At 39.9% G+C, this 23,023-nt stretch overlaps 1 protein-coding gene and 1 pseudogene across 2 annotated transcripts in view; one reads left to right on the forward strand and one right to left on the reverse strand.

Annotated features, from left to right (window-relative positions):
• The window catches only part of ST8SIA1 (ST8 alpha-N-acetyl-neuraminide alpha-2,8-sialyltransferase 1), a 150,603-nt gene that overhangs the window by 35,207 nt on the left and 92,373 nt on the right, over positions 1–23,023 (forward strand). The window contains exon 2 of the mRNA XM_032287547.1: positions 18,385–18,529. Coding sequence (XP_032143438.1) covers positions 18,385–18,529 — 145 coding nt within the window. The remainder of the gene's footprint in view (positions 1–18,384; positions 18,530–23,023) is intronic.
• Positions 13,816–15,465, reverse strand: LOC116557824 (annotated as a pseudogene). Its single transcript, XR_004271711.1, has one exon. The product of XR_004271711.1 is annotated as a 5'-nucleotidase domain-containing protein 2 pseudogene (transcript).

Here is a 23,023-nt window from a genome sequence, read left to right on the forward strand (position 1 = left end):
ATAATTTTTATATTAAATGAGTCAAATATGTCAATTTTGGACTTTAGGAAACCTAATATCTTAAAGGATTAATTAGGTCAGAAAAAGACATAATTTATAACTGATTTTGGAAACTTTGTCAAATATCAAAGGTTAAGACACTTGATAGCACAAAATTGGATCACAGGTCATTGTAAAATAAGTCATCCACTTAAACAAAGTGATAACTCAAGGATTTCAATAAAAGGTAAAAACCTTCTCTTTTTCAGAGAGGAAACTTAATTTTCCAAATAATAAGCCCCAATAAAAACAACATGAAGCCAATTAAAATTGTTTCTCAAAATTTTATAAACAATCTATAAAATTATAATCTTGACCATAAGATATAATTTCCATAAGCCTTTTTTAACTTTTTTAAGCTATTTTAAGTGTTAGTTAATGCTTCAAGAAAACCTTGCTAATCTGATACAGGTGCCCATATTCTGGTCTTGCATTAGTGTGCCTATAACATTAATGCTTAATTTATTGAGAAACTGAACTTATTTCATCTCTCAACATCAGGCCTTACAATCTCACATGCCCACCTCTTCCACAATAGTCCCTGGGCCTTGAGGAATTGAATAGCTTTAATTCCTGGCCCTGTGTCTCTGAAATGCAGTTTATTTTGTTTGGCATCTTCTAGTGTGCCTGGAGATGAGGCTTTTATTGCTTTTAGTTTTTAAAATTTAGTAGAACTTGGTGTCCTTTTTAGACCCAGGAGTCAAAACCCTGTAACTCAATATCACAAGGACTTTAAAAGCACATAAAGAAAGATACATGGATGTAATAACCTTAATTAAAAAATAATTCTTTTAAATCTTAGTTTTTTTCAAAGCAACCCAAAACTTAATAATAATGGCATAGGAATAATTTTGATAAAACATAAATTCTGTTAGGCCGGTTACCAAAAAGCAAAAGAAAGACCTTCTGCAGTGCACAGAATGTATTACGTTGGAAGAAATAATTTCCTTTAGACTTTTAAATAAACATTGTTAGCATCAGACCATAACAAACAGAACTTGAAGGGGAAAAAACCTTATATGAGCTGAAAATGAGTTGATGGAGAGTGTTACTATTTTGTGGTCTTTTTTTTTTTTTTTTTTTTTGATAGAGTTCTGCTCTTTTTGCCCAGGCTGGATGCAATGGCGATCTTGGCTCACTGCAGTCTCTACCTCCTGGGTTCAAGTGAATCTCCTGCTTCAGCCTCCTGAGCAGCTGGGATTACAGGCATGTGACACCAAGCCCAGCTAATTTTGTATTTTTAGTACAGACAGGGTTTCTCCATGTTGGTCAGGCTTGTCTTGAACTCCCAACCTCAGGTGATCCTTCTGCCTTGGCCTCCCAAAGTGCTGGAATTACAGATGTGAGTTACCACACCCAGCCTTTTTGTGGGTTTTAAAAGGGGAGAGAAAACTGAAAATGGTGAGATGCAATAGAAGTTGAACTTTGGGTTAAATAATTAAAATGTTGGATAATTTATTTAGAGTAAATCAATCCCTTAAGAAAATTTTATTGTTCTAATCAATTTCTTAGTGTATTAGTGTTCTTTTACATTAAACCCAATCTCTAGAAAGACCAGAATAATTTCCCTTTAATTATAGACAGCTTCATCATATGAAAAATTTTAATGTTTTTTTAAAAATAAATCATCTTATTGGATTTATACTCTATACACTTTTTAATAGTCCTTTTATTGGACTTATTCAGACCATTCATGACATGCTCAGACTTTCTGGTTTGTCCTGAACATCCATCTTTCATAAACAACTAGTCATTTTATTCCAGGACTAAATTTACCACATAAGATTCCTTCTCATTTAAAATTATTTCTCTTTAAGCTTTCTAATAAAAAAAAACCTCTTTATTTCTGTAACATTTTTTTACATCTGTCTTATTTTCTAGTTCCTTTTATCGTGTTTTATATATGACATTTAAATAAGCTTTGAATTAGAAAAAAATTGTTCACCTCTGTAAAAAGGACATTTTTTTTGAAAGGATTTTCTTCTACAGTATATTTTTATTGGAAAATACCAAAATAATGAAATATCTATTAATTAATCTAATATAACTTTAGATTCTAAATTATGACATTTGTCTACAAGTATTTATCCCATTACATTTTCCTCATTATTTTAATTCTTTACCTAAATTATTTATGAAAATTATGATAGCCATCATTTAAAGTTATGAAACTCACCGTTACAAAATTTGGAGACAGTGAAAAAGGTATGACCTAACTGACTCCATCTTGGTTCTAATTTCCAAGCTGTCCTTGTTCATTCCTGGACTTTGAGAGAAACTTGGTTTATAGTTTAGCTTTGAAACAAAGATGATCACAGTCCTTTCCCAAAACAAACCTCCTTACTGCCTGTGGACTAGACTGCCTAAAGCCACAAGATTAGAAGTTACAGTAATTTTACTCAATAACTCAAGATGTAGCTCTTTGCATTAAACCAATATCAATGTCTTATTTATTAAAATTATACAAGCATTCTGTTTTGGACTGGGTTTATAGTTTTGTAATCTCGATGCCAATTTTGACACCCTATAGTATTTGGCAGGGATAAGTATGAAATTGCTTTATCAATAAATACAAACAAAAATGTATGCTGGCAATTCTTAAGACATTTCTAATATTACTTTACCAATAATTCTAAAACTAGCTTATTTATTAAAGATTTTACTTAAGTCATGTGCACTTGAAAAGGTATTTGACTAGTCTTTCCTCTTTTTCTGATATAAGTATGAAATAGTTTGATCAATAAATGTAAACAAAAATGTCTGCTGGTAATTCTTAAGACATTTCTAATATTACATTACTAGTAATTTTAAAGCTAGCTTATTTATTAAGACTTTACTTAAGTCATATATACTTGAAAAAGCATTTGACTAGTCTTTCCTTTTTTGCTGATAAAGCATTTGATTTAAGCACTCATTCTTTAAGCCCATCATTAGAGCTCTTTTATATATTTTTGCCTATTTCTCTAATTTATATTTTTGAAAATTTCTAAAGTTAACATTTAAAAATTATAAATTTATAAAATTAAAATTTTCATGAATGTTATCAGTATTTAAATTTAGTATTTTACATTAACATGTTTAAGGCAACCACTAGTAAACAGGAGAGGGATGGTAGCCCACAGAATTGAGGATGAGATACTCTTAAAGCTGTACTATATTTAGTTCTGAACTTCCTGATGACCAGATGAAAGGGATGTTTAATGGGTCAAAATAATTCTCATTGTTGATAAGTAGACGTATATATTTTTAAATATTTGAAAAAAAATTCTGACATTAAATTCAAGGAAGAAATTAACATGCAAATTAGTAATTCCAGGATAGATAATAGACATTATCTTAAACTTCCATTTTACAGGAGGCTGAACGATATTCTTGATGTAGCTGTTTCTTAAATGGATCCTGCATAAAATCATAACTTAGTACTTTAATTTGGTGAAGGCTTTTCTATAGGACGGCTAGTTGATTCAGAGACCTCTCAATTTTTACATGGGTTACAGTTCCAAAAGTTGCTTTTAAGTCTAAAATGACCAAGAGGATTTTAATCTTGTGTTCTCTATTACATTTCCACTAAATAGAATCTTTGAAGATACTCTACTATGAGAATTTCAAAACAGAATTTCAAAGTATCTTTTGAAAGCATGTTCTTTTGCTTTTTGGTTTATGGCTGAATAGGTAATATTTTCCCAAAATGGTTAGTTTTTGTCTGTATTGAAGGAATTGGAGGCAAGTAAGTATATTTCCTTGATGATCTCCTCAAATGCTGTGAAGGATTCCTTAGCAGGCACTGTTCCCTCTATGTGCAGATTCACAGTGGCTTTGAATAGAAGGAAAACATTTGCATCAGCAGTACTTGCACATCTGCTTCTTTAAATTTTTGAATAATACCCTACCATTACCCTGAGTTATCAATGAGTTAATAGGCATTTGAATCTATGCTTTTTCTTTAGGAATACATTCAAACATTTTTGTACTTCTCTCAGTTATACGCAGCCTTGTCTACTCTCTAAGCACTGAGTATATCTTAGTAAGTTTACCTGGTCTCTAGTTTTCAGCCTCTGCTTATCTTCTTAGCAAACTAAAAAAAAAAAAAATGTTCATTTCATTTCTCATTTTCCTTCCCTTTTGCCAGTTGTTGCTTCTTTATTCACTCTTTGTTAAATAATTCATTCCATCTACATCTGTAGTATCCTTTACTTTCTCAATGCTTCCAAGTTTAAAAACATCTCTACTTTTGTTTTCATTTCTAAGCCTATGCTTCTCCTTAACTGTTTTTTTCAACTCTCTTAATAACTCTGCACTTTTCTGTCAAGATGGCCAGTGATATTCACAAAACAATATTAAGTACAAATGCAGTGAACACAGCAGCAACATGAGGGATGAAGGGTAGATGAGGTGGCAGTGCCTGCCTGACTGTTTTCACCATATGTTGGTGAGGAGCTGAGTTGACACACTGGACCTGGAAAATAGCTATGTTCATGTCTATGAGCTTCTATAGGGTGAATTTTTAAAAAGGATTACCTTTATGTGATACAAATAGCTTACTTGCTCATGGTCTGACTTGATATAGAGAAAGAATATTGAGAGGAGGAAAAAAACATGCACAGACTCAAAGTGCTTTTTCTATTCTTTCACTCAACAATCAACACAGACTTCTGTGACCAAATGCATGGGGATTTACTTTCTACCAACAAGCAAGCAATTGATTCTGCAGCAGATCTAGCGGGGTGTATTCCAATTCAATTTCAACACTGTCTACTTGGAAATAGAGTCATATCCCGTAGGATGAGGACTCAGTCCCCAAGATTGCCCCTGACCCTAGATGCCAGTGGCAAGCCCCAGGTTGTTTTACCAGTGCATCTGACTGACTGGCTATAAATTGGGGATTCCACAACCTTCTCTTTGAGTTCGATAAATTTGCTAGAGCAGCTCACAGAACTCAGGGAAACACATTTACTGTTAATTGTACAGGATATTACTAAGGATGCAGATGAAGAGATGCATGCAGTGAGATATGGAGGAAGGGGTGTGGAACTTCCATGCCTTCACCCGGCACATCACCCTCTAGGAACTACCAGGTGTTCAGCTATTCAGAAGCTATTCAAATCCTGTCATTTTGGGTTTTTATGGAGGCTCCATTATATAGACATGATTGATTAAACCATTGGCCAAAGGTTAATCACCATTGGTGATCAACTTAACCTTCAGCCACCCTTTCCTCCCCAGAAGTTGGGGGATGGGGCTTAAAGTTCTAAACCTCTAATCCTGCCTTGGGCTTTTACATGGTCAGCCTCTCTCCTGAATCTACCTAGGGGCCTCTAGCCACCAGTCAACTATACAAAAAGACATCATTTTGGAGTTTCTAAAAGTTTTAAGATTTGTATGCCAGGAAACAGGGTCAAAGACCAAATATATATTTCATAATTTCACAAATATAAAGACTATCTCCCAGAATAAGATTCAGCTAGCACGTTCTTTAATGGGAACTGGATGACAGTCAGTTAAAGGTTGTTGACAACCTGAAATGCTGATATTCTGTGCTGAGTAAAGAGAGACCCATATGTTTTAGACAAGCAGGTGGCACAGTTAATATTCTGTGAAGAAAATTGAGAATCTTTGACTTGTGTTTACACAGAGTTCCATTCTGTGAAAATGGTTCATAACACAAAGCCAAAATTTTTTTCAGAAAATAATTTTGAATCTTACTCACAGAAATACCAGAAGTGTCTACCATGAATCATGAAAGAGAGAATTAGGGTCTGGTAAAATTTCAGGACAAATGCTACTGTCCAGTCCTGAATCTAGCAGGCAGTGCAGCTGGGATGAGTTCATGGAGCTGACTCCAGGATTTTACCATCTGAAATATGTCACTTCCCTGATCATCTTAATGTTTGCTGGTTCAGTTCCCTGACTTAAAAAAATCTGTATAATTTAGAAATTCATAATGCTGTTTCTGTATCTTTTTTCTCTTCATTTGCTTCGCCTTTCACAAACTTCTCCCTATCTTTCACAGAGATAATCTCAGACCTAGGTGTCATTACAACAAGAAAGAAAGTGTTTCCAGATGGAGTTCCTACATCTATTGTATAATGTCTGGCCTCCCCAGTGCTGTTCAGAAGCACCATGGGCCATGATTGGGTAAAGACATCCCTGCTGCTTCCCAACCTGCTGTGTAAATGTGTATATTGGAGAAGCGGTTCAATTATAAGTCAGTGCCTGCAGTTTGGAGCATCTGCTACTTGGGAACATGTCTAAAAGCCCAGTGGAGTATAGGGGTTCATGTGGGGACTAGTGCTTCTGATCTGGACCATATTTTCAGCTGTTCTCATGATGACTGCCCGATTACTGCGTCTCACTGAGTAGATGCACCTGCCCACCCCTATGCTCCTGCTCAAGCCTCCAGAATTGATTTGAGTGCATCTCTCCAGACACGTGTTTTAAACTTCAGAACACTTGAAACACACTCTCCAGATGTGGTAGATACCCACTTCCCTGTTTTTCTGTGATCCCATTAACAGACTAACAGAATTTTATTCATAAAGGTATGAATTCATGTATAACAAGAATATTTTCTTAGTCTTTCATGTTCCTTCATTTTTCAAAGGAGGAAAACATTTTTAAAAAAGGGTTTGTATAGTGGGTTTTCTCATATGTAAGCATGGTGTTAAATGGTTATGAGGGAAATCAAAATTGGAGAGTCTAATAGAGGGATACATTGCTGTGGATAGGACAGAGATAAGAGTGAGAGAGAGTGGCTTGACAGGGCTGGTTAGAGGAAATGTGAGAACTGTGTCCAGGAGAGAAACACATCCACTGGAAGATCTTGTGAAGCTTCTGCTGTGCAGTGGCCCCACACCCTCTATTGCAACTTCTAGTCAAATTCAAATGTCTTTCTGTGGTTTTGGAGTTGGATTTATTCTTGAGGATCTGTAAGGGAGGGCAGATTCTTCTCCTTTATACTCAGAGTAAGTGCCGCATGCACCCAATCCTGTTGAAGCCAAATTGTACATTGTGTGAGCCGCTCCCTCAACACACCTGTTCGTCCCATGCTCACTTTGTTCTAGCTTCGCTGGTTTCCTTGATGGCCTTTCAGCATACCAGGCACGCTTTTCCTTAAGGCCTCTTCACTTGGTGTTTGCTCTACCTGGAATGCTTTTGAAGGACAACAGATTATGGCCCCCCCAAAACCTGCCATACCACACGGGGATGACTTCAAGCCAAAGATACTTGAAGAACAGCAGATACAAGAAGGACATTCTAATCTTCTCTTTTTCTCACTGAAGGCAGGAGATTAAAAACTCCCAAGTGAAAGCTGCCTTCCCTATGCCAGGAAAAAAGAAACATTCTTTGATGGGGAGTCATAGTGGAGAGAATTCTGTACAAGCAGACTTTGTTAAAATAAATCTTGCCTTCCTTCAGTCCCGCCGTAGTTCAGTTACTTTTCCACAATTGTGTCTCTTTGTTCAACCTTATACAAAATCGTGTAGGTTCTTTTTGTTTGTTTGCTCTGAAATAGGGTCTCACTTTGTCCCCCAGGCTGGAGTGCAGTAGTGTGATTACAGCTCACTGCAACCTCAAACTCCTGGGCTCAAGCAATCCTCCAAACAACTTCCGAAATAGCTGGGACCACAGGCTTGCACCACCACATCAGGCAAATTAACAACTTTTTTTGGTAGAATCAGAGCCTCATCGTGTTGCCCAGGCTGATCTCAAACTCCTGGGCTCAAGTTTTCTTCCCGCCTTGGTCTCCTAAAGTGCTGGGAATACAGATGTGAGCCATCGTGCCTGGCTTGCATGGAGGTTTTGGCATGTCTTTGAATCTTACTTTTCTTATGAGGGCTCCCATATCCTGTAAAACTTACATTAAATAAATTTTAAAACTTTTCTCCTGTTAGTCTATCATGTATCAATTTAATCCCCAGATCCAGCCAGGACCCTACGAGTGGAGAGAGAGAGTTTTGACTCCATTATACTATTCTCTCAGATATTCACATGAATTTCTTCTTCACCTCCTTCAAGTCTTTACTCAAATGTCACCTGATGAGGACTGACTTAGCCATCCTGTTAAAAATTGCATCTTTCCCAACTCACCCAAGTAAATTATTTATTTATTTTTTCTGATTTCTCCATCAGAATTAGGAGGGCAAGGTGTCCCTCTACCCCTGACCCCTGGTTTATTCACTGCCTTATCCTCTGTGCCTAGAACAGCACTAGACACATAGAATTTGCTCAGCAAATTGTTTGTTGATTGACTGAATAAGTGCTGTCTGAATGGGCCCAGTCACTTCCAGCTACTAAAATAACAAATAAGTGATTCTCAAAGGATAATATTAGAATATTTCTAGCTGTATAGACCAGTAAGCCTGAGTAGGAAGACTGAAAATAAGCATTCATTGAAATCTTTCCTGGAAACATTGATATTCTTTAATCCAAATAATTATGTGTACTTGTTCAATAAATCACAAAACAAATATGTATTAGAAAAAACAGATCACCCTTGGAATATTTATGTTTCAAAAGTTCCTTCTTTCAATTTTCTCTGCCTGTTCTAGAGAAATGCAAATTATACATGGCACTAATCTCCCTTTCTTTGGAACACATTTCCTTGATCTTGCAGTCATGTCAAATATGAAGAATAAAATACTGCTAAATACAAGATTACTTGCTGGCTTAAGTAGTGAATAAGAGCTGTTTTTCTCTGTGTTTGTAATTCTGGCAAATTATCCAGAAGATTAATCTTTGAAAGACTTTGTATTATAACTGTAGGAAACATTATTTTAAAGCAATAATCTAACGGAAGTATTTCTCCTTCAAACAATTCAAGAGATTTTGATGGAAATATAAGATGAATACAAATCTCTACCCTATATAGAGTGTGTATTTTGGCCTATTAGGTCAATGATGTAAGCCACTGCAGGAAACCAATACAGTTGCCCCAGTGCCTGGAGCAAAGGTATTGTCTTTGCTCCAGAGGCAGTATTGTCACCACTTGCTTCCATTCCCCCTCCATGAGCAAAACCCTGCTGCTCGATTCTCAAAGCACAATATTAGACTCTTTCTAGCTACATAGACCAGTAGGTATAAACAGGGAGACTGAAAATAAACATTCACTGAAATTCTTCAGAGCAGCTTCTGCCAGTTCTTGTTCTAGATCATATAGAAAATATGGGCTCTCAGTCAACAGTGACCAACAGTGATTTAAAAAAAAAATACCTGCTTTGAAATTGATTATTTCAGACAGATTTCTTTAAGTCAGAGGAAAAAAACAAATGTATGCTGGCCCAAACTCTACTTCCATGATCTCTGTGAAATCTGCCACTTGGTTTTTAGAATAAGAAACTTCTCTGCTTTCTGTCTAGGCTACCAGATTCTTTGCTTAAAGAAAAGCCCCCCTTTGTTAGATGCTTAAGCTTTCAGCTTCTACTCTATATCATGAACATAAATTATCATTCGAATAGGGGCATGTTTGAGAATAGAAGGGGTAACTATTAAAAATAATGGCCAGAAAAATGTTATAAACTACTATTGTGTGAGGCAAACAAAGTTGTATGGTCTCTAACTATTAAGAAGGAGAATGAAGTTACTTACGGAGGCCATATAATGTGCTAAGTGATTTATATATATTACCTCAATTTCAAAACCATCCTCTGATGTTGAGGCTAGGGCACACTTTCAGTCATGAATCTGAGGCTCTGTGACATTAGCTGAAGGAGTCAACATGTCATAGTCTAAAAGGAATTTTAGGAACTCAGCTCAGGACACTGTACAATAAGGACTATTGATTTAGCTGTCTGGAGGAAATGCATTAGATACACATTTTGGCTGAAAGCCAAATGTTAAAATCAATAATTGCCAAGTCAGATATCACTAGAATAGAAAGAACTGTGGGGAGACAAGATTAAATTTGAAAACTTACTAAACATTTTACAAGTGAAAATGGGGAAGTTTGACAATATAGTGAAGGAAAAATAATTTCCCAGCACCATCCACTGGTGGATTATTCCTGTGGTCTCTGTACTGCGTGTCTGCAGTCCTGCAGACATGCCTACCTTAACTAGACTAACGTTTAGCACACAGTGGCAGGAACTGGGATTCACTGCTCAGCAAGTACCCCAAATCCTGGATCTTCTGCTACTGAAAATGTTTGCCAGTCTAAAGCAATTATTTGACAAGTGTTTCTTTCTTAGTCTTGAAACAGACAACACAGATGAAAACTATAAGGAATTGACTTCTTAAATTTGAATTTTGATTATGGAAGCAAAATGCACATTGAGATTCTCTGTTTTCTCTAACAAACACTGTCTTTTTTCTTCCTATTTGCTATTTATTTATTCAGTCAGTATTTGTTTATTTATTTATTATAATCTCAACTTTTAGATTCAGAGGGTAGATGTGCAGGTTTGGGTATATTGTGCAATGCTGAGGTTTGGGGTACAAATGATTCCATTATTCAGGTAGTGAGCATAGTATGCAACAGGTCATTTTTCAGTTCTTTTCTTGCCTTCTCTCTCCCCCTGCTAGTAGTCTCCAGTGTGTATTGTTCTCATCTTTATGTCCCTGTGTACCCAGTGTTTAGTTTCTACTTATAAGTGAGAACTTGCAGTATTTGGTTTTCTGTTCCTCCATTAACTCACCTGGGACACTGGCCTCCAGCTGCATCCATATTGCAAAGGATATGATTTTCTTCTTTTTTATGGCTGCATAATATTCCGTCCTGTATATGTATCCCATTTTGTTTATCCAATCCACTGTTGATGATCATCTAGGTTGTCAATATTTATTGAGCACCTTTTTAATGTCTTAGCCAGCATTTCAGGAAATGGAGATACAACAGTGAACAGAAGACAGAAGTCTCTCCCTTCATGGAGTTTACATTCTGGGCCTTAAAGATATAGACAATAAACAAGACTATAAATTAAATATATAGCATATAAATAGTTTTAAGTGCTATAGAGAAGAATAAAGCAGGGAAGGGGGATATGAGGAATTCTCTATTGTGATTGGATCAAAGATGATTTCTCATGATATTGTTTTTGGAGTATTTATTCCCCATGGAACTTTTTGGGGACAGATATAACATTTAACTTTTGGTTCTTCATAACAAGATGTGAAAAGTTCCAATTTAGGATTTTTTTTTTCTTGAAAATCTCATTGTCTAAATGGAATTAAATAACTGAAAATTAATTATAGTTCTTCAAGGTTATTTTGTTTAATGTTTTGTGTTCCAGTATGTAAGATGATTCTAGGAAGACCTGACTTATTTAATATTTTCTGCCTTATATTATTTAAAATTTTATAAGTATTCATTGGCAGAATAATGATGTGGCATTTTAACAGCTTTCATAATAAATTTATTATTTCATCATTTTCCTCTTGCAATATTAAATATTCATTTACACTTCACCTGACTGATAGAATTTCAACATAGAAAGCATATAAAGAGGGGCCGGGAATGGTGGCTCACTCTTACAATTCCAGCACTTTGGGAGGCCGAGGCGGGCTGATCCCTTACAAGGTCAGGAGTTCAAGACCAGCCTGAACAACATAGGGAAACCCCATCTCTACTAAAAATACAAAAAAGTATCCAGGTATGGTGGCAAGCGCCTATAATCTCAGCTACTTGGGAGGCTGAGGCAGGAGAATCACTTGAACCCAGGAGACAGAGGTTGCAGTGAGCTGACATCGCGTCACTGCACTCCAGCCTAGGTGACAGTGTGAGACTCCATCTCAAAAAAAAAAAAAAAAAAAAGAGAAAGAAAGCACATAAAGAGATTGTCACTCTTTACCTCTAGATTGCATATAAGAATTTTAGATTGCGTATTCGGGTACAAACAATAAATTCTGATGATGCTCCGTGTTTGTGCTGCTCACATTGATACCCTGATTAGATATGAAGGAGACATTCATGATCATGTGATCATTTGTCACATACATGTTCAGGGATGCGAGCAATGACATTGATTTGGATGTTTGTCTATCTCACTATTTAACCTTCCCAAAGATAAGTCTAAAGCTACAGTTTAACAGTAGATTTTTGCTAGATACTGAGACTGAGGCAGAATTCTTGGCCACCCATCCTGTCTCAAATTCAGTTATTCCTTGGAAGGAGCACAAAGTGTCACTCATTGGAGTGGCAGGCTCCCAACCTTCTTCCTGTCTGGTGACCAAAGTACTGAACATGGCATCTGAAAGGATTATAACAAGGTTCATTCTGATTCTAGTCATTATTAATTGATTGATTGGATTTTCACTCTTATTTGCTTGTTAGGTTTCCTCAGAATCTGTCTTCCTGGTCGTTAGACATAATCAACAGATGAGGGCTTCTTGGCTTAATTGATCTTATGACTTCCCTTAGGAGGGATGAGAGCTTGAGTGAGGTTCTAGTAAGTGGCTCCCAGGCTTCAAAAGTATTTACCCTCATGCTGCAGCTATAGCATCATTAGCTATGACTATTGCTGAAGCTTGAATTCAAATAAAAGGCAATTAGATGTTAATTCCAGTACTCAACTCACACACAACTGAAACTTAATGATCTGGCAATTTGAACTTGAATATGAGAAAGGAATTCCTTTTGCTTTTTTGATCCTCTGATTTTATTGTCTGCCACAAAAGAAAAGCAAATAATACACAGCATCAGCGCAAAGCATGAAAAAGGAGGTAGGGAGCGGGGAGTGGTGGCTTACGCCTGTAATCCTAACACTTTGGGAGGCTGAAGCATGTGGATCTCGAGGTCAGGAGTTTAAGACCAGCCTGACCAACATTGTGAAATCTCCTCTCTACTAAAAATACAAAAAAAAAAAAAAAATGATACGGGTGTGGTGACATGTGCCTGTAATACCAGTTACTTAGGAGGCTGAGGCAGGAGAATCACTTGGACTGGTAGGCAGAAGTTACAGTGAGCTGACATGGCACCACTGCACTCCAGCCTGGGTGACAGAGCGAGACTCCACCTCAAAAAAAAAAAAAAAAAAAAAAAAAAGAAAAAGAAAAAAAAAAGAAAAAGAAAAAGGAGGTAGGAGCCAAATTTGCTAAAAATTCCAAAAGCTGGTCTATAGCTCTGCTTCAGAATTACCTGAAGGTTGGATGAAGCTGAAGTCCATTATTTAATCTGATAATTTCTATACATCACAAACAATGGGCTGAAAATCTCAGATCAGGAAACCCTTCCTGAAACTCTGGATGTGACTTAATGTCCTCCTCTGTCTAAACAACAGCAGATGTCTGTGCACATCTCTGCTGTGGCTTTGGTCATATCTCCCTGCATACACAGGAAGTCACTTGCTTCTTAGTTGCCCCTTTTCTTGATTATGTTTTTAGAAGGAAGATCTGGTTTTAAATTCAATTTGATATCCCAAGAATCTAGCACAGTTTTAGGTAAGAACTCAGTAAAAATCACTACTACTACTTCTAATATGACTACGATTATTAGTACTGCTGCTCGTAGTACTAGAGTACTAGTACTATTCCTGTTTTTGCTGCCTCTGCCATATCCAGTGTAGCTGGTGAGCTAATGTGGACCCCATTTATGCACAGGGGATATGCATGCACATTTCCACACTGTGGTCCCTTTTCAGCCACCCTCCCGAGATGGTCATGGCAGAGGGAAGATGTGGAGGTGTTCTGGGTGAAAAGAAAAGTTTAAGAGTTTATGATAGAAAAACCACTCATATTGCAAATAGTGGTATGATCGCTGTGAATTTGTTATACCTCTTGGATTTTAAAATATTTCTATATATGTGGCACTTTCTATTTTCTTTCTTTCTTTTTTTTTTTCAGGGAGGAGACCATTTTTATTGCTTGTCTGGGTGGATGCCCTGGGTAGATGGGGCAGGAAGGGTGGGGAGCCTGTCCGGGACAGTAAAGTTGCCTTCAGCGAATGTGAGCCATGTCGCGGAGGAAGGGGGTCTTCATGCAGCCGGTGCAGAGCTGGTCCATCCAGAGCGGGGCCTCATGCTGCAGGGGTGTGCGGCGCGGGTAGAAGGTGAAGTCCACGCAGTAGTTGAGCGGGCAGCTCAGCTCCTGCCGCTCTTTCATCCAGGCAGCTAGCACCTGCCTTGACTCCGCGTCCTGATAGGTCTGCATGCTCTCCAGCAGCCCTGTGAGCGCCTGCTGCCACGTCAGCGAGTGCATGTACTGCTCCGTGTTGATGATGCTGATCTCACGCTCCAGCTCGGGGATGATGGCGCCCGTGCGCAGCCATGCCGCAGCATGAGATCCGCCAGGTCACTATAGAGGTGGTCCCTGAAGTAGAGCACGCGGGGGCCGCGCCATTCCGTCAGGCGTAGGAAGTCAAACAGGTTTCCCTGCCGATAGATCTTGCCCTTTTCCAGGCGGGTGATCCGGTCCCACTGAAGCGAGCCCCTCTCGTCGAATTTTCCGAAAGGCTTGCGCCGGTCAGTGAAGAAGCTGGGCTTGTCCGCCTGGACGATGACCACATCGAAGAGCCAGTGCCAATAGGGACCCACCATGTGCCGCATCCCCTTGTCTACGAAGCTGAAAGGACTGTTGGTGATGAGGAACAGCTGTTTCCCATGGTTCACCAGGCGGCTCAGGACGGCAAACGTCTCGTCCCCTCTCAGGATGTACTTTTCCATGTCCTGCTCGATCCACTGGCACATGAGGCCCTTCACATGCACGTCTCGGATGGTGTCCGTCACATCCTTGTAGAGGTGCGCTTGGTCAAACTCCAGGCCATGGCCCAAGAAGTAGTCCACCACACAGGACAGCAGAGCCATCTCTGGCAGCGAGAAGATGTCCATGAACTGCTTAATGGAGGGACCCTTGCCGTAGAAGCCGCTCCTCTGGTACAATGGGATGTGCTGGGTGACCCCATATAGCTCGATCACCTCTTCATCTGGCACAGGCTGGAGGCCCCTGTACGCTGTCCCCAGCTGCACGTAGTGGTAGGCGTCAATCTTCATCAGGAGGCTCTTTGGAATGTCATAGTGGAGGCCACGGATGGCAAAGCTGGGGTTGTAGTCATATTTCCGAATCCTCTCTGGGTACTTGTAGTGCTCAATCAGGATGTGGCGGGCGGTGCTGAAGATCTCTGGGTGCAATGCGTCTGCATACTGGGCCAGGGTGTAGTCATAGTCAAAGCCATAGACCTCAACGTCACGTAGGCTGATCTCGTTGTTGGCATAGATGGCTGCTAGGTTCAGGAGACTGCAGACCTCATGGGGCAGGAGGTCGTACACCAGTCTCCGCATGTCCTGGTAATGAGCCCATAGGTGCGCGCTGAGGTCGGCGCTGCCGGCGGGTGCCGGGGCACTCGGGCAGGGGGCGCTGGGACCTGGGGGGCTGCAGCCAGGGCAGGAGGGCGAGGACGAGGTGGCTCGTGGCCCACAGTGGCCTCCGCACAGTAACCAGCGTCGTTTTTTTCCGAGCGGCCGCTAGTAGCCCCGCACCCGCCATGCCCACTGCGCACCGCCCGCAGCCCGTGCTGCCCTCAGCCCTTGCGCCCGGTACTTTCTATTTTCTATGGGGTATTTGGTGTCACCCACTAAAGGTATGATTGCCCTAGCATGGTGATGCTGTAGGAAGAGATGCAAATTTGATTCCACATCATCTAATACATATTTTATCAGTAATTAGGGAAACATTTGCGAAACTAATGAACTTAAACAAGTCTCTGAGTCTCAGCGTCAGTTTCACTGTCCATAAATTCAGAATAATGTAACCTGTCTTTTTAGGGCTATTTGGAGAATGCAAAGAGGAAACAAATATGAAAGCAATTTGCAAGCTGCCAGGTAGTAGACACCATAAGGTGTTATTATATGGCCGTGATAATTTTTTCTTATGAACCTCCTGTAGCACTTCGCACTGGATGGCAAGGTCAGCTTGGTTGGAGGCCAGAGCCGTGGTCTGGTTGAAAATAAGCACCTGACATGAGGTCCAAAGACCTAGGAACAAAGCCCTGTCCCACCGTTTCACTAGCTATGTGACCTGAGATAATTTACTTGAGAAAAGAATCTTAAAGTCATTCAGCTCATGGGTTACCATGAGAATTAAGTAGAAAAATATCTGTGAAGGCACCTGGTGTACAGCAGGCAATTGGCCAGTGTTTACACAGCATATTTTTTAGGGCAGAGAAAGACACAGATGAATCAAAATGCTTCTCAGCAGGTAGCCTGCAAAGAGGAGAAAGCCTGAACTCCATAGACCTGGCTTCCTGCTCTGCCCCATGTGGCCTGAGAAAGTCCTGGAACCACTCTAACCTGTTTCCTCAGATGAGAATTGGGAGTAATAATGAGAATAATAATGATAATGACTATTCCCTTAATTATCTCTTAGGATTGCTCTAAGGACTAAAAAATATGAGATATCACCAGACATGAGATAGGAACTAAAACTTTAGTCTATTCTCCCCCAAAGTTTAGTGTCGTGCTCATGACAATTCTCCTCATTTTTAAAGACAATCTTAAGCCACATCCAGTGTTTTCTGTTGACTCAATATGTGCCTAGGATGCGCTTTTGACAAAATGTATGCAGCCCAGTATAAAACTTTACCTTAGCCGCACATGGTGGCACATATCTGTAGTCCCGACTATTCAGGAGGCTGAGGTGGGGGGATCGCTTGAGCCCAGGAGTTTGAGGTTGCAGTGATTGCACTCCAGCCTGGGCAACAGAGTGAGACCTTGTTTCAAAAAACAAAGACAACAGCAACAACAACAAACAAGAAAGGTAGCCTTTGCCATCTCTGAAAGCCATCTTTTGAGTGGCAAAACACCAATAAAAATGAATGAGGGTGGAGAAGAGGAAAGAGAGAGGCAGCTGATGAGAAACGGAGGGATAGCGTAGGAGCAAGAAGAGACACTCGTTCCAGCAACTTTGATAAAATGCAAGCTTTCTTCCCGAGCTCTTCTCCCCTTGTCCACCTTAAGCCCTTCTCTTCTGTCCTCCTTTCCTTTAAAGCCTTCGTGAAGGCAAAGTCAACCAAGATCTCAGAGGGTGCAAAGGGAGGCACAGTGGGGCGGAAGAGCACCATCCCTGTGGGCTGATGAGGTCTGCCCACACAACGGGGCCCCTGCAGCTGCAGCCTTACTGACTAGGTTGATTCAAAGCAACAATGAGGCTGGGACGGTGTAACAATAAGGAGAACACCTACCACATATTGAACTTTCTGTATTGAACCTATTGAACACCTACCATGTATTGAACACCTAATATGTATTGAACACCTACTGTATATTGAACTGTGTGCTCTGCTGGTATGTTCTCAGTGAACTCTCAATGACAGCCTCATAGGGCGGTTCTGCAGCACAGTCTTTTTGCCCAGTCATGGAGTTAGTAAGCTGCAGAGGCAGGACTTGAAGTCAGGTCTGCCACTCCACCGTCGCCTTTCAGCTCCTAGCTTCTGCACCGTGGGTGGCTAAAGATGTCTGAGCAAGCATTTCTGTGTGAGGTCACCATTCAGAAGTGGTTTATGTCAGCAACTTGTTTGGTTCATCTTCCTAGAGGCAGAGGTGGTGAATAAGCTCTTTTACTCATGAGTAAGTGGAATTTGTTTCTGAGAGACTGTTAATCGGAGGGTCATATAAAGATTGCCCCATAGAACGAACATGGCTTAGACTTGAGGGGCTAGCTGGGAAGTCTCCTGCAAGCCAGTCCAGAAGGGTGAGGTTACCCCAGTGATGCTGGCACTTCAGATACTGAGGGAGCTGGGAGAAACTTCCACCAGAGTCATGGTGCTCATGGTGTCAAACATTTCTGAGAGGCTAGACGAAGTGAGAACCAAAAAGGCCTATGAGGTTTAACAATGAGAAGGTAGGTTGCTCTCCAGTGTCTGAGATCACATCATTCATTTTATTATATTTCTACTCAAAAGATTTCTAAGGGGTTGTTCTCTATCTTGTCACCAGTTTGGGGGAGTACACCCTCTTTAGGGTCGCTCTGTGTATCCCCTTTCCATACAGCTCACAGAAAGTGTCTTTTCACTGAACTTAACCACCTGATTGTTAATGAGGATAGAGATACACCTCTGCTGTAGCTGAAGTGCTCAACAGTCTCCAGAGTTAGCTATCTAAGTCTTTCCTGGACCTGGATGTTTGAATCAATCGGTACATCTGTGACTGTGATGATTATTTATGCCTTTTGACATAGCTCACCTGAATCTGAGAGCTGATGTATTTTTCTTAAACTTTTTTTTTTTTTACTGTGAAATATTCTAGTCACGCATGTTGGTGGCTGGAAGAGTGAATTAATAGTAGTCTAATCACCCTGGAGATGCTATGCTTCTGTGAGCTGGCACTGAGGTAAGGCAGCACATCTCTGTGAGAATGACAAGTGAATGAATCTGCTCCTCATTTAACCTGCTGTTCTTTTCTCTCTGTCTGTTTTCTCTCCTAGGAAACAAATGGAAGACTGCTGCGACCCTGCCCATCTCTTTGCAATGACTAAAATGAATTCCCCCATGGGGAAGAGCATGTGGTACGATGGGGAGTTTTTATACTCATTCACCATTGACAATTCAACTTATTCTCTCTTCCCTCAGGTTAGTATAGTGTTTGTTGCATATCAATATAGTTTCTTAAATTTCTTGCTATCATAGAAAAGGGATACTTGAGTTTGCCTAACTCATCAGATCGACTTTTTGTTTTCTTCTCTCTTAAATGTTTTTCTTTATAGCTGTCAACCTTGTGTGTGTGAATAAATCACATAGTGTTTTGATGCAAGGGTGGACGTAGGATATTATAGAGTTACAGTTTTCCTAGCTTTTCTAATTTGAGTCCTGTGAGACTGAAGGAAGCAAAAAATGAATGGTCAGGAACGTGTGGAATTCTTGTGTTCTGAGGTTGGCTGTGGCATGACTGTGAGGATTTGTGTGATACTGGAATGTCTTCTTAGGACTGATGTTGCTCAAGGAGTGGGGACCATATGGTTAGAAGGTTGCTTCTTAGAGCTCCTGAATGTTAACCCTGTGGTTAGATTACTGCTGTGAAATGGAGGAGTGGTGAATTTGAAGAGGGATAATTCAACTTGACCACTTTTGAAGTGGTCTAAATCAAGCTTTGCTTACTTAATGTCTCTTCTTGGTTTTCTGGGCATTGAAGTAAAATGTTTTTCTAACATACATGTAGGCAGCAAGTGGAGAGAAAAGGGAAATTTTATTTTAGAGTACCCTGGTTGTGAGGAGAGGAGATCTTAGGTAAAATTGCAATCCGGGAAAAATTCAGAAATGAATCGTGGCCTCCCCAAGACTTCTAGCCACCCTTGGTTTGCTCAGATGATTGTTCAGAAAGATAATTTATGAGCCTTGGAAAGTGGGACTGAACCTTTCATGTATCTCTGTTAATAGCCCATGAGACTTGAAAGAGGAATCCTACAAAGTTGAGACACAGGCTCTGCCAGATCCGAAGTCATACTCTATAAAACAGCCATGCTGACTCGTTCATCCTTAGATGTTTCAGTCTAGTTTAATGGTTTTAAAATGTAGTGATGAAAGTTTTCTTTTAATTTTTGAAATAGGAAATAGAAGCTTTACTTTATTGCCAGCATCTACATGTTTTCTCTGTCTCTCTCTCTTCTTCATCTGCCCTTGGGAGGCTTCCAAGTGTCAAAGGAAATAACTAAGAGTCGTAATATATGGAACTGCCTTTTGTCTCCATCTCTTACTAACTAAATTCCTTGGATAATTACCTAAGTTGCCTGAGATTCAGCTGTCTTGTCTCTGTGATGGCTAGAGCACACTTGTCTTATTTACTTTACAGAGTTGTGGAAAAGATCAACTTCGATAATGCGTGTATATGTCCGTTTTTTTGTTTTGTTTTGTTTTTTGACAGTCTCACTCTGTTGCCCAAGCTTGAGTGCAGTAGCGTAATCTCGGCTCACTACAACCTCCACATCCCGGTTCAAGTAATTCTGCCTCAGCCTACTGAGTAGGTGGGGTTACAGGCATGCGCCACCACACCCAGCAAAGTTTTGTATATTTAGTAGAGACCATGTTTCACCATGCTGGCCAGGCTGGTCTTGAACTCCTGACCTCAAGTGATCTGCCCACCTTGGCCTCCCAAAGTGCTGGGATTCCAGGCATGAGCCACCGCACCCCACTGTAATGCATATAAATGTACTTTATAAACTACAAAGCATTATATGTTTGGTATTAATGTGCTGATTCATACTTAGTATCTTGAGGCTGAAGCATGAAGAATAGAATTGTATTGGTGAGAGTTTAGGCAAGGTACAGACATCTCTGTAGATATTTTTAGCAGAAAGATGTTTTATATAGGGAATTTGACACTTAGAAAAATCACTGGAAGAATGGAGAAATGGGAGCCAAATTGTGGCTCCTAGAATTACTGAATTCAAGAACCTACTACTGTAATTGTGGTCTACGGGCTGGGAAGCCCCAACTTCCATTGCTGTTAGCGTAGCCACAGCGGCTTCCTTTAGAAACAAGAAAGATGGGTTCCAATTCTCCTTCCCTTTTCAAATCTTCCTCAAGTGTTTCTAATGAAGAAATAATTTGCATTCAGAACAGTAGTTGCAAAGAAGTCCAGGTAAGGCAGTTTTTAACTATCACGCTTCAGCAGGAAGCTGGAAAGAGAGTGAAACAGGGTTGAGCAAGCCAATCCACAGGACCGTCTATGTATGAAAACTGGTACCAACTAGCTGTGGCATGAGGAAGAGATAAGGAAGCAATCTCCCTTAACAGCTCATCACATAGAAATGTTTTAAATGAAATCCAAAGTAGCCTTTTTGTGGATGAGAACTTTTAGTTACACCAACTGACTTCTAACTTTGTATTAGAAAATGGATTTAAAGGGATGATTAAAGATATATAAACTAGCTTCCTATCGTATCTGTCGGTTGCAGCAATAGGGTTGTGAGAAGCATTTACTTTTTAAAGTGTGTGCAAATGAATTCTGTGCCTCTTTGTGCCAGTTGTAAGACCAAGGAAACATCCTCGAATAATAAAGGAAGAATGCTTTCTTCTTGGGAATCAGAAGTCATTACATCATTGTGTATGGACACAGCCATTCCAAAAGGCAGACCCAATTCAATGAGTAGGTTTTAAAAAACATTGCATATGTATTTTCCTTCTAAGAATCTGAAATAACTAATTGATTCGTAGAAATCTCAGTAAACCAGTTTGCATTACTGAAAAAAATGGTGTTTTCCCTCTGCTCTCATTCATGATTATTTCTTAGCAAAATGTTTCTAGTTTGTTATCGGCCAACAAGGTTGTCCGTTAATTGTTATGCTTCATGCATGCTCCCAGTGGGTGGAAACTATAGTGTGTGCCGATGAGGTAGAAATGCAGGTGAGTGGGCCAGGCTCAATGTTTTCAGCGTGAACAAAGCATCACTCCTTTCCCTGATTTTCAGTGAAATAATGCTAAGTCACTCATTTCCACCCTCAGTTCTACATGTGTACCTTTACACTTGCCCCTTAAATGCTCAGTATATGTTAGCCATCATTATCAATGTTATTCATTTGCCTACTTTTAACTATTGTTTTTCTGTCATTGGTACCAATACAGTGTAAGAAGGGAGATGCTCTGGTACATTAGAGAATATCAATAGGTCCTGCAAGGGCTGGGGTGGTATATCCTCAGGAGGTAACTATTGAAATGTCTGTACATTGAGATGCCACATCAAACTCCTAGTTAGATAGTTCCTTGTTATTTGGACCTTCCACAACTTTCTGTAACTTTATTTTCAAATGTATTCAATAATGCTGTGCATGTAACTTCATACCTACATATGACAGGGTTTAAAAGTCCTTACCTGCTATCTCAGTACCCTCTTGTGAGCTCTTGAGACGAGGGTTTTCACTTTTGTGCCCCCTGCAATGCTTCCCACTCAGTGTAAATATTCATTTCCAAACACTCATGTCTGTCAAGGGGTTTCCCTGGCCGTGTCTCACTTGGGCTAGACTCCTGCAGTGCCCTTGCTTCAACTATAGAAACCAAGCAGGACATTCAGAGGTAGCTGTTTCCAAAGGGCTCTATAAATGTATTTTGGTGAACTATTTGTTGAATATTCTTAGGCATGAAGGGCTGAATTTTTAACCTTCCCACGGGATTTTTAAAACATGTGACATACATGTGCGTGTTTGTATTTGGGGAGGAAAGTGTGGTGGTATCAGCAGTCGCACTTTGAGAATAGCTGCTCCCAATCCCCTGGGTTGGGACCAGCTCTTTCCTGCCAGGAACTGTTCCTTTCAAGCCTGCGTGGTCCAATGTTTGCAGGAATTATTGAATAAAGTCTCCTTTGGCCTAAGATATATTGCCCAGGAAGAACACAAAGTTCCATGGGAATGAGTGAGGGAGTAGCAGCAATGTTAGAAGTCACAACTGTGCTGCGCTGATATAATCTGAAAAATATTTCCTTTTGGCGTTATAAAAACACGGTTAGCTCTGCATTCTCTTACATTGTGATATAAATTACAAATGACTATTTGTTTCTCCTCAGCATGTTCACCCAAGGCCATATGTAAAGCATCAATAAACATCACTAACGCACCCCACACGGAAACTCATTTCCAGCTTCGTAGGTCGGCCGTAGGCTCCTGTCATGTTCCACTGAGCCTGGACTGCAGCGTCCTTGGCCTGTGGGAAGCCCAGGAGGACATTTTGAAGTAGATTGTCAAAATAGGCTTGTTAAAATGAAAATACACCCTTTTTTCTTCCTTCATGGTAATGTGCTTAATAGAATTCTCTGAGCCCCTAGATATCCCTGAGTCTCACAGTAATTTTTTTTTCTTTTAAAAAAATTTGGATCATACTATATAGTCTACAGAATTTGGTAGGTTTTTTCCACTTATTCACATTTTTGCAATCATTTCCCCTGATACATATCTTTTCGGCTGGAAGGAACTAAGGGGACTAATGTCTGGTGGACATCGATCTTTGCTGGACTTTTGTTTGTTTCTGTTGGGAGGCTTGCATGTGACTACTTTATAACAGAAACGTGATGGGGGCAGAACAAAATAGGTGCTTATTCATCTCAAGCAATAAGGAATTAGAGGGTGCGTAGTTCAGGCT

The sequence above is a fragment of the Sapajus apella genome, unplaced genomic scaffold (genome assembly GCF_009761245.1).
Source record: "Sapajus apella isolate SASKATOON/1434 unplaced genomic scaffold, GSC_monkey_1.0 scaffold2, whole genome shotgun sequence".
NCBI lineage: Eukaryota > Metazoa > Chordata > Mammalia > Primates > Cebidae > Sapajus > Sapajus apella.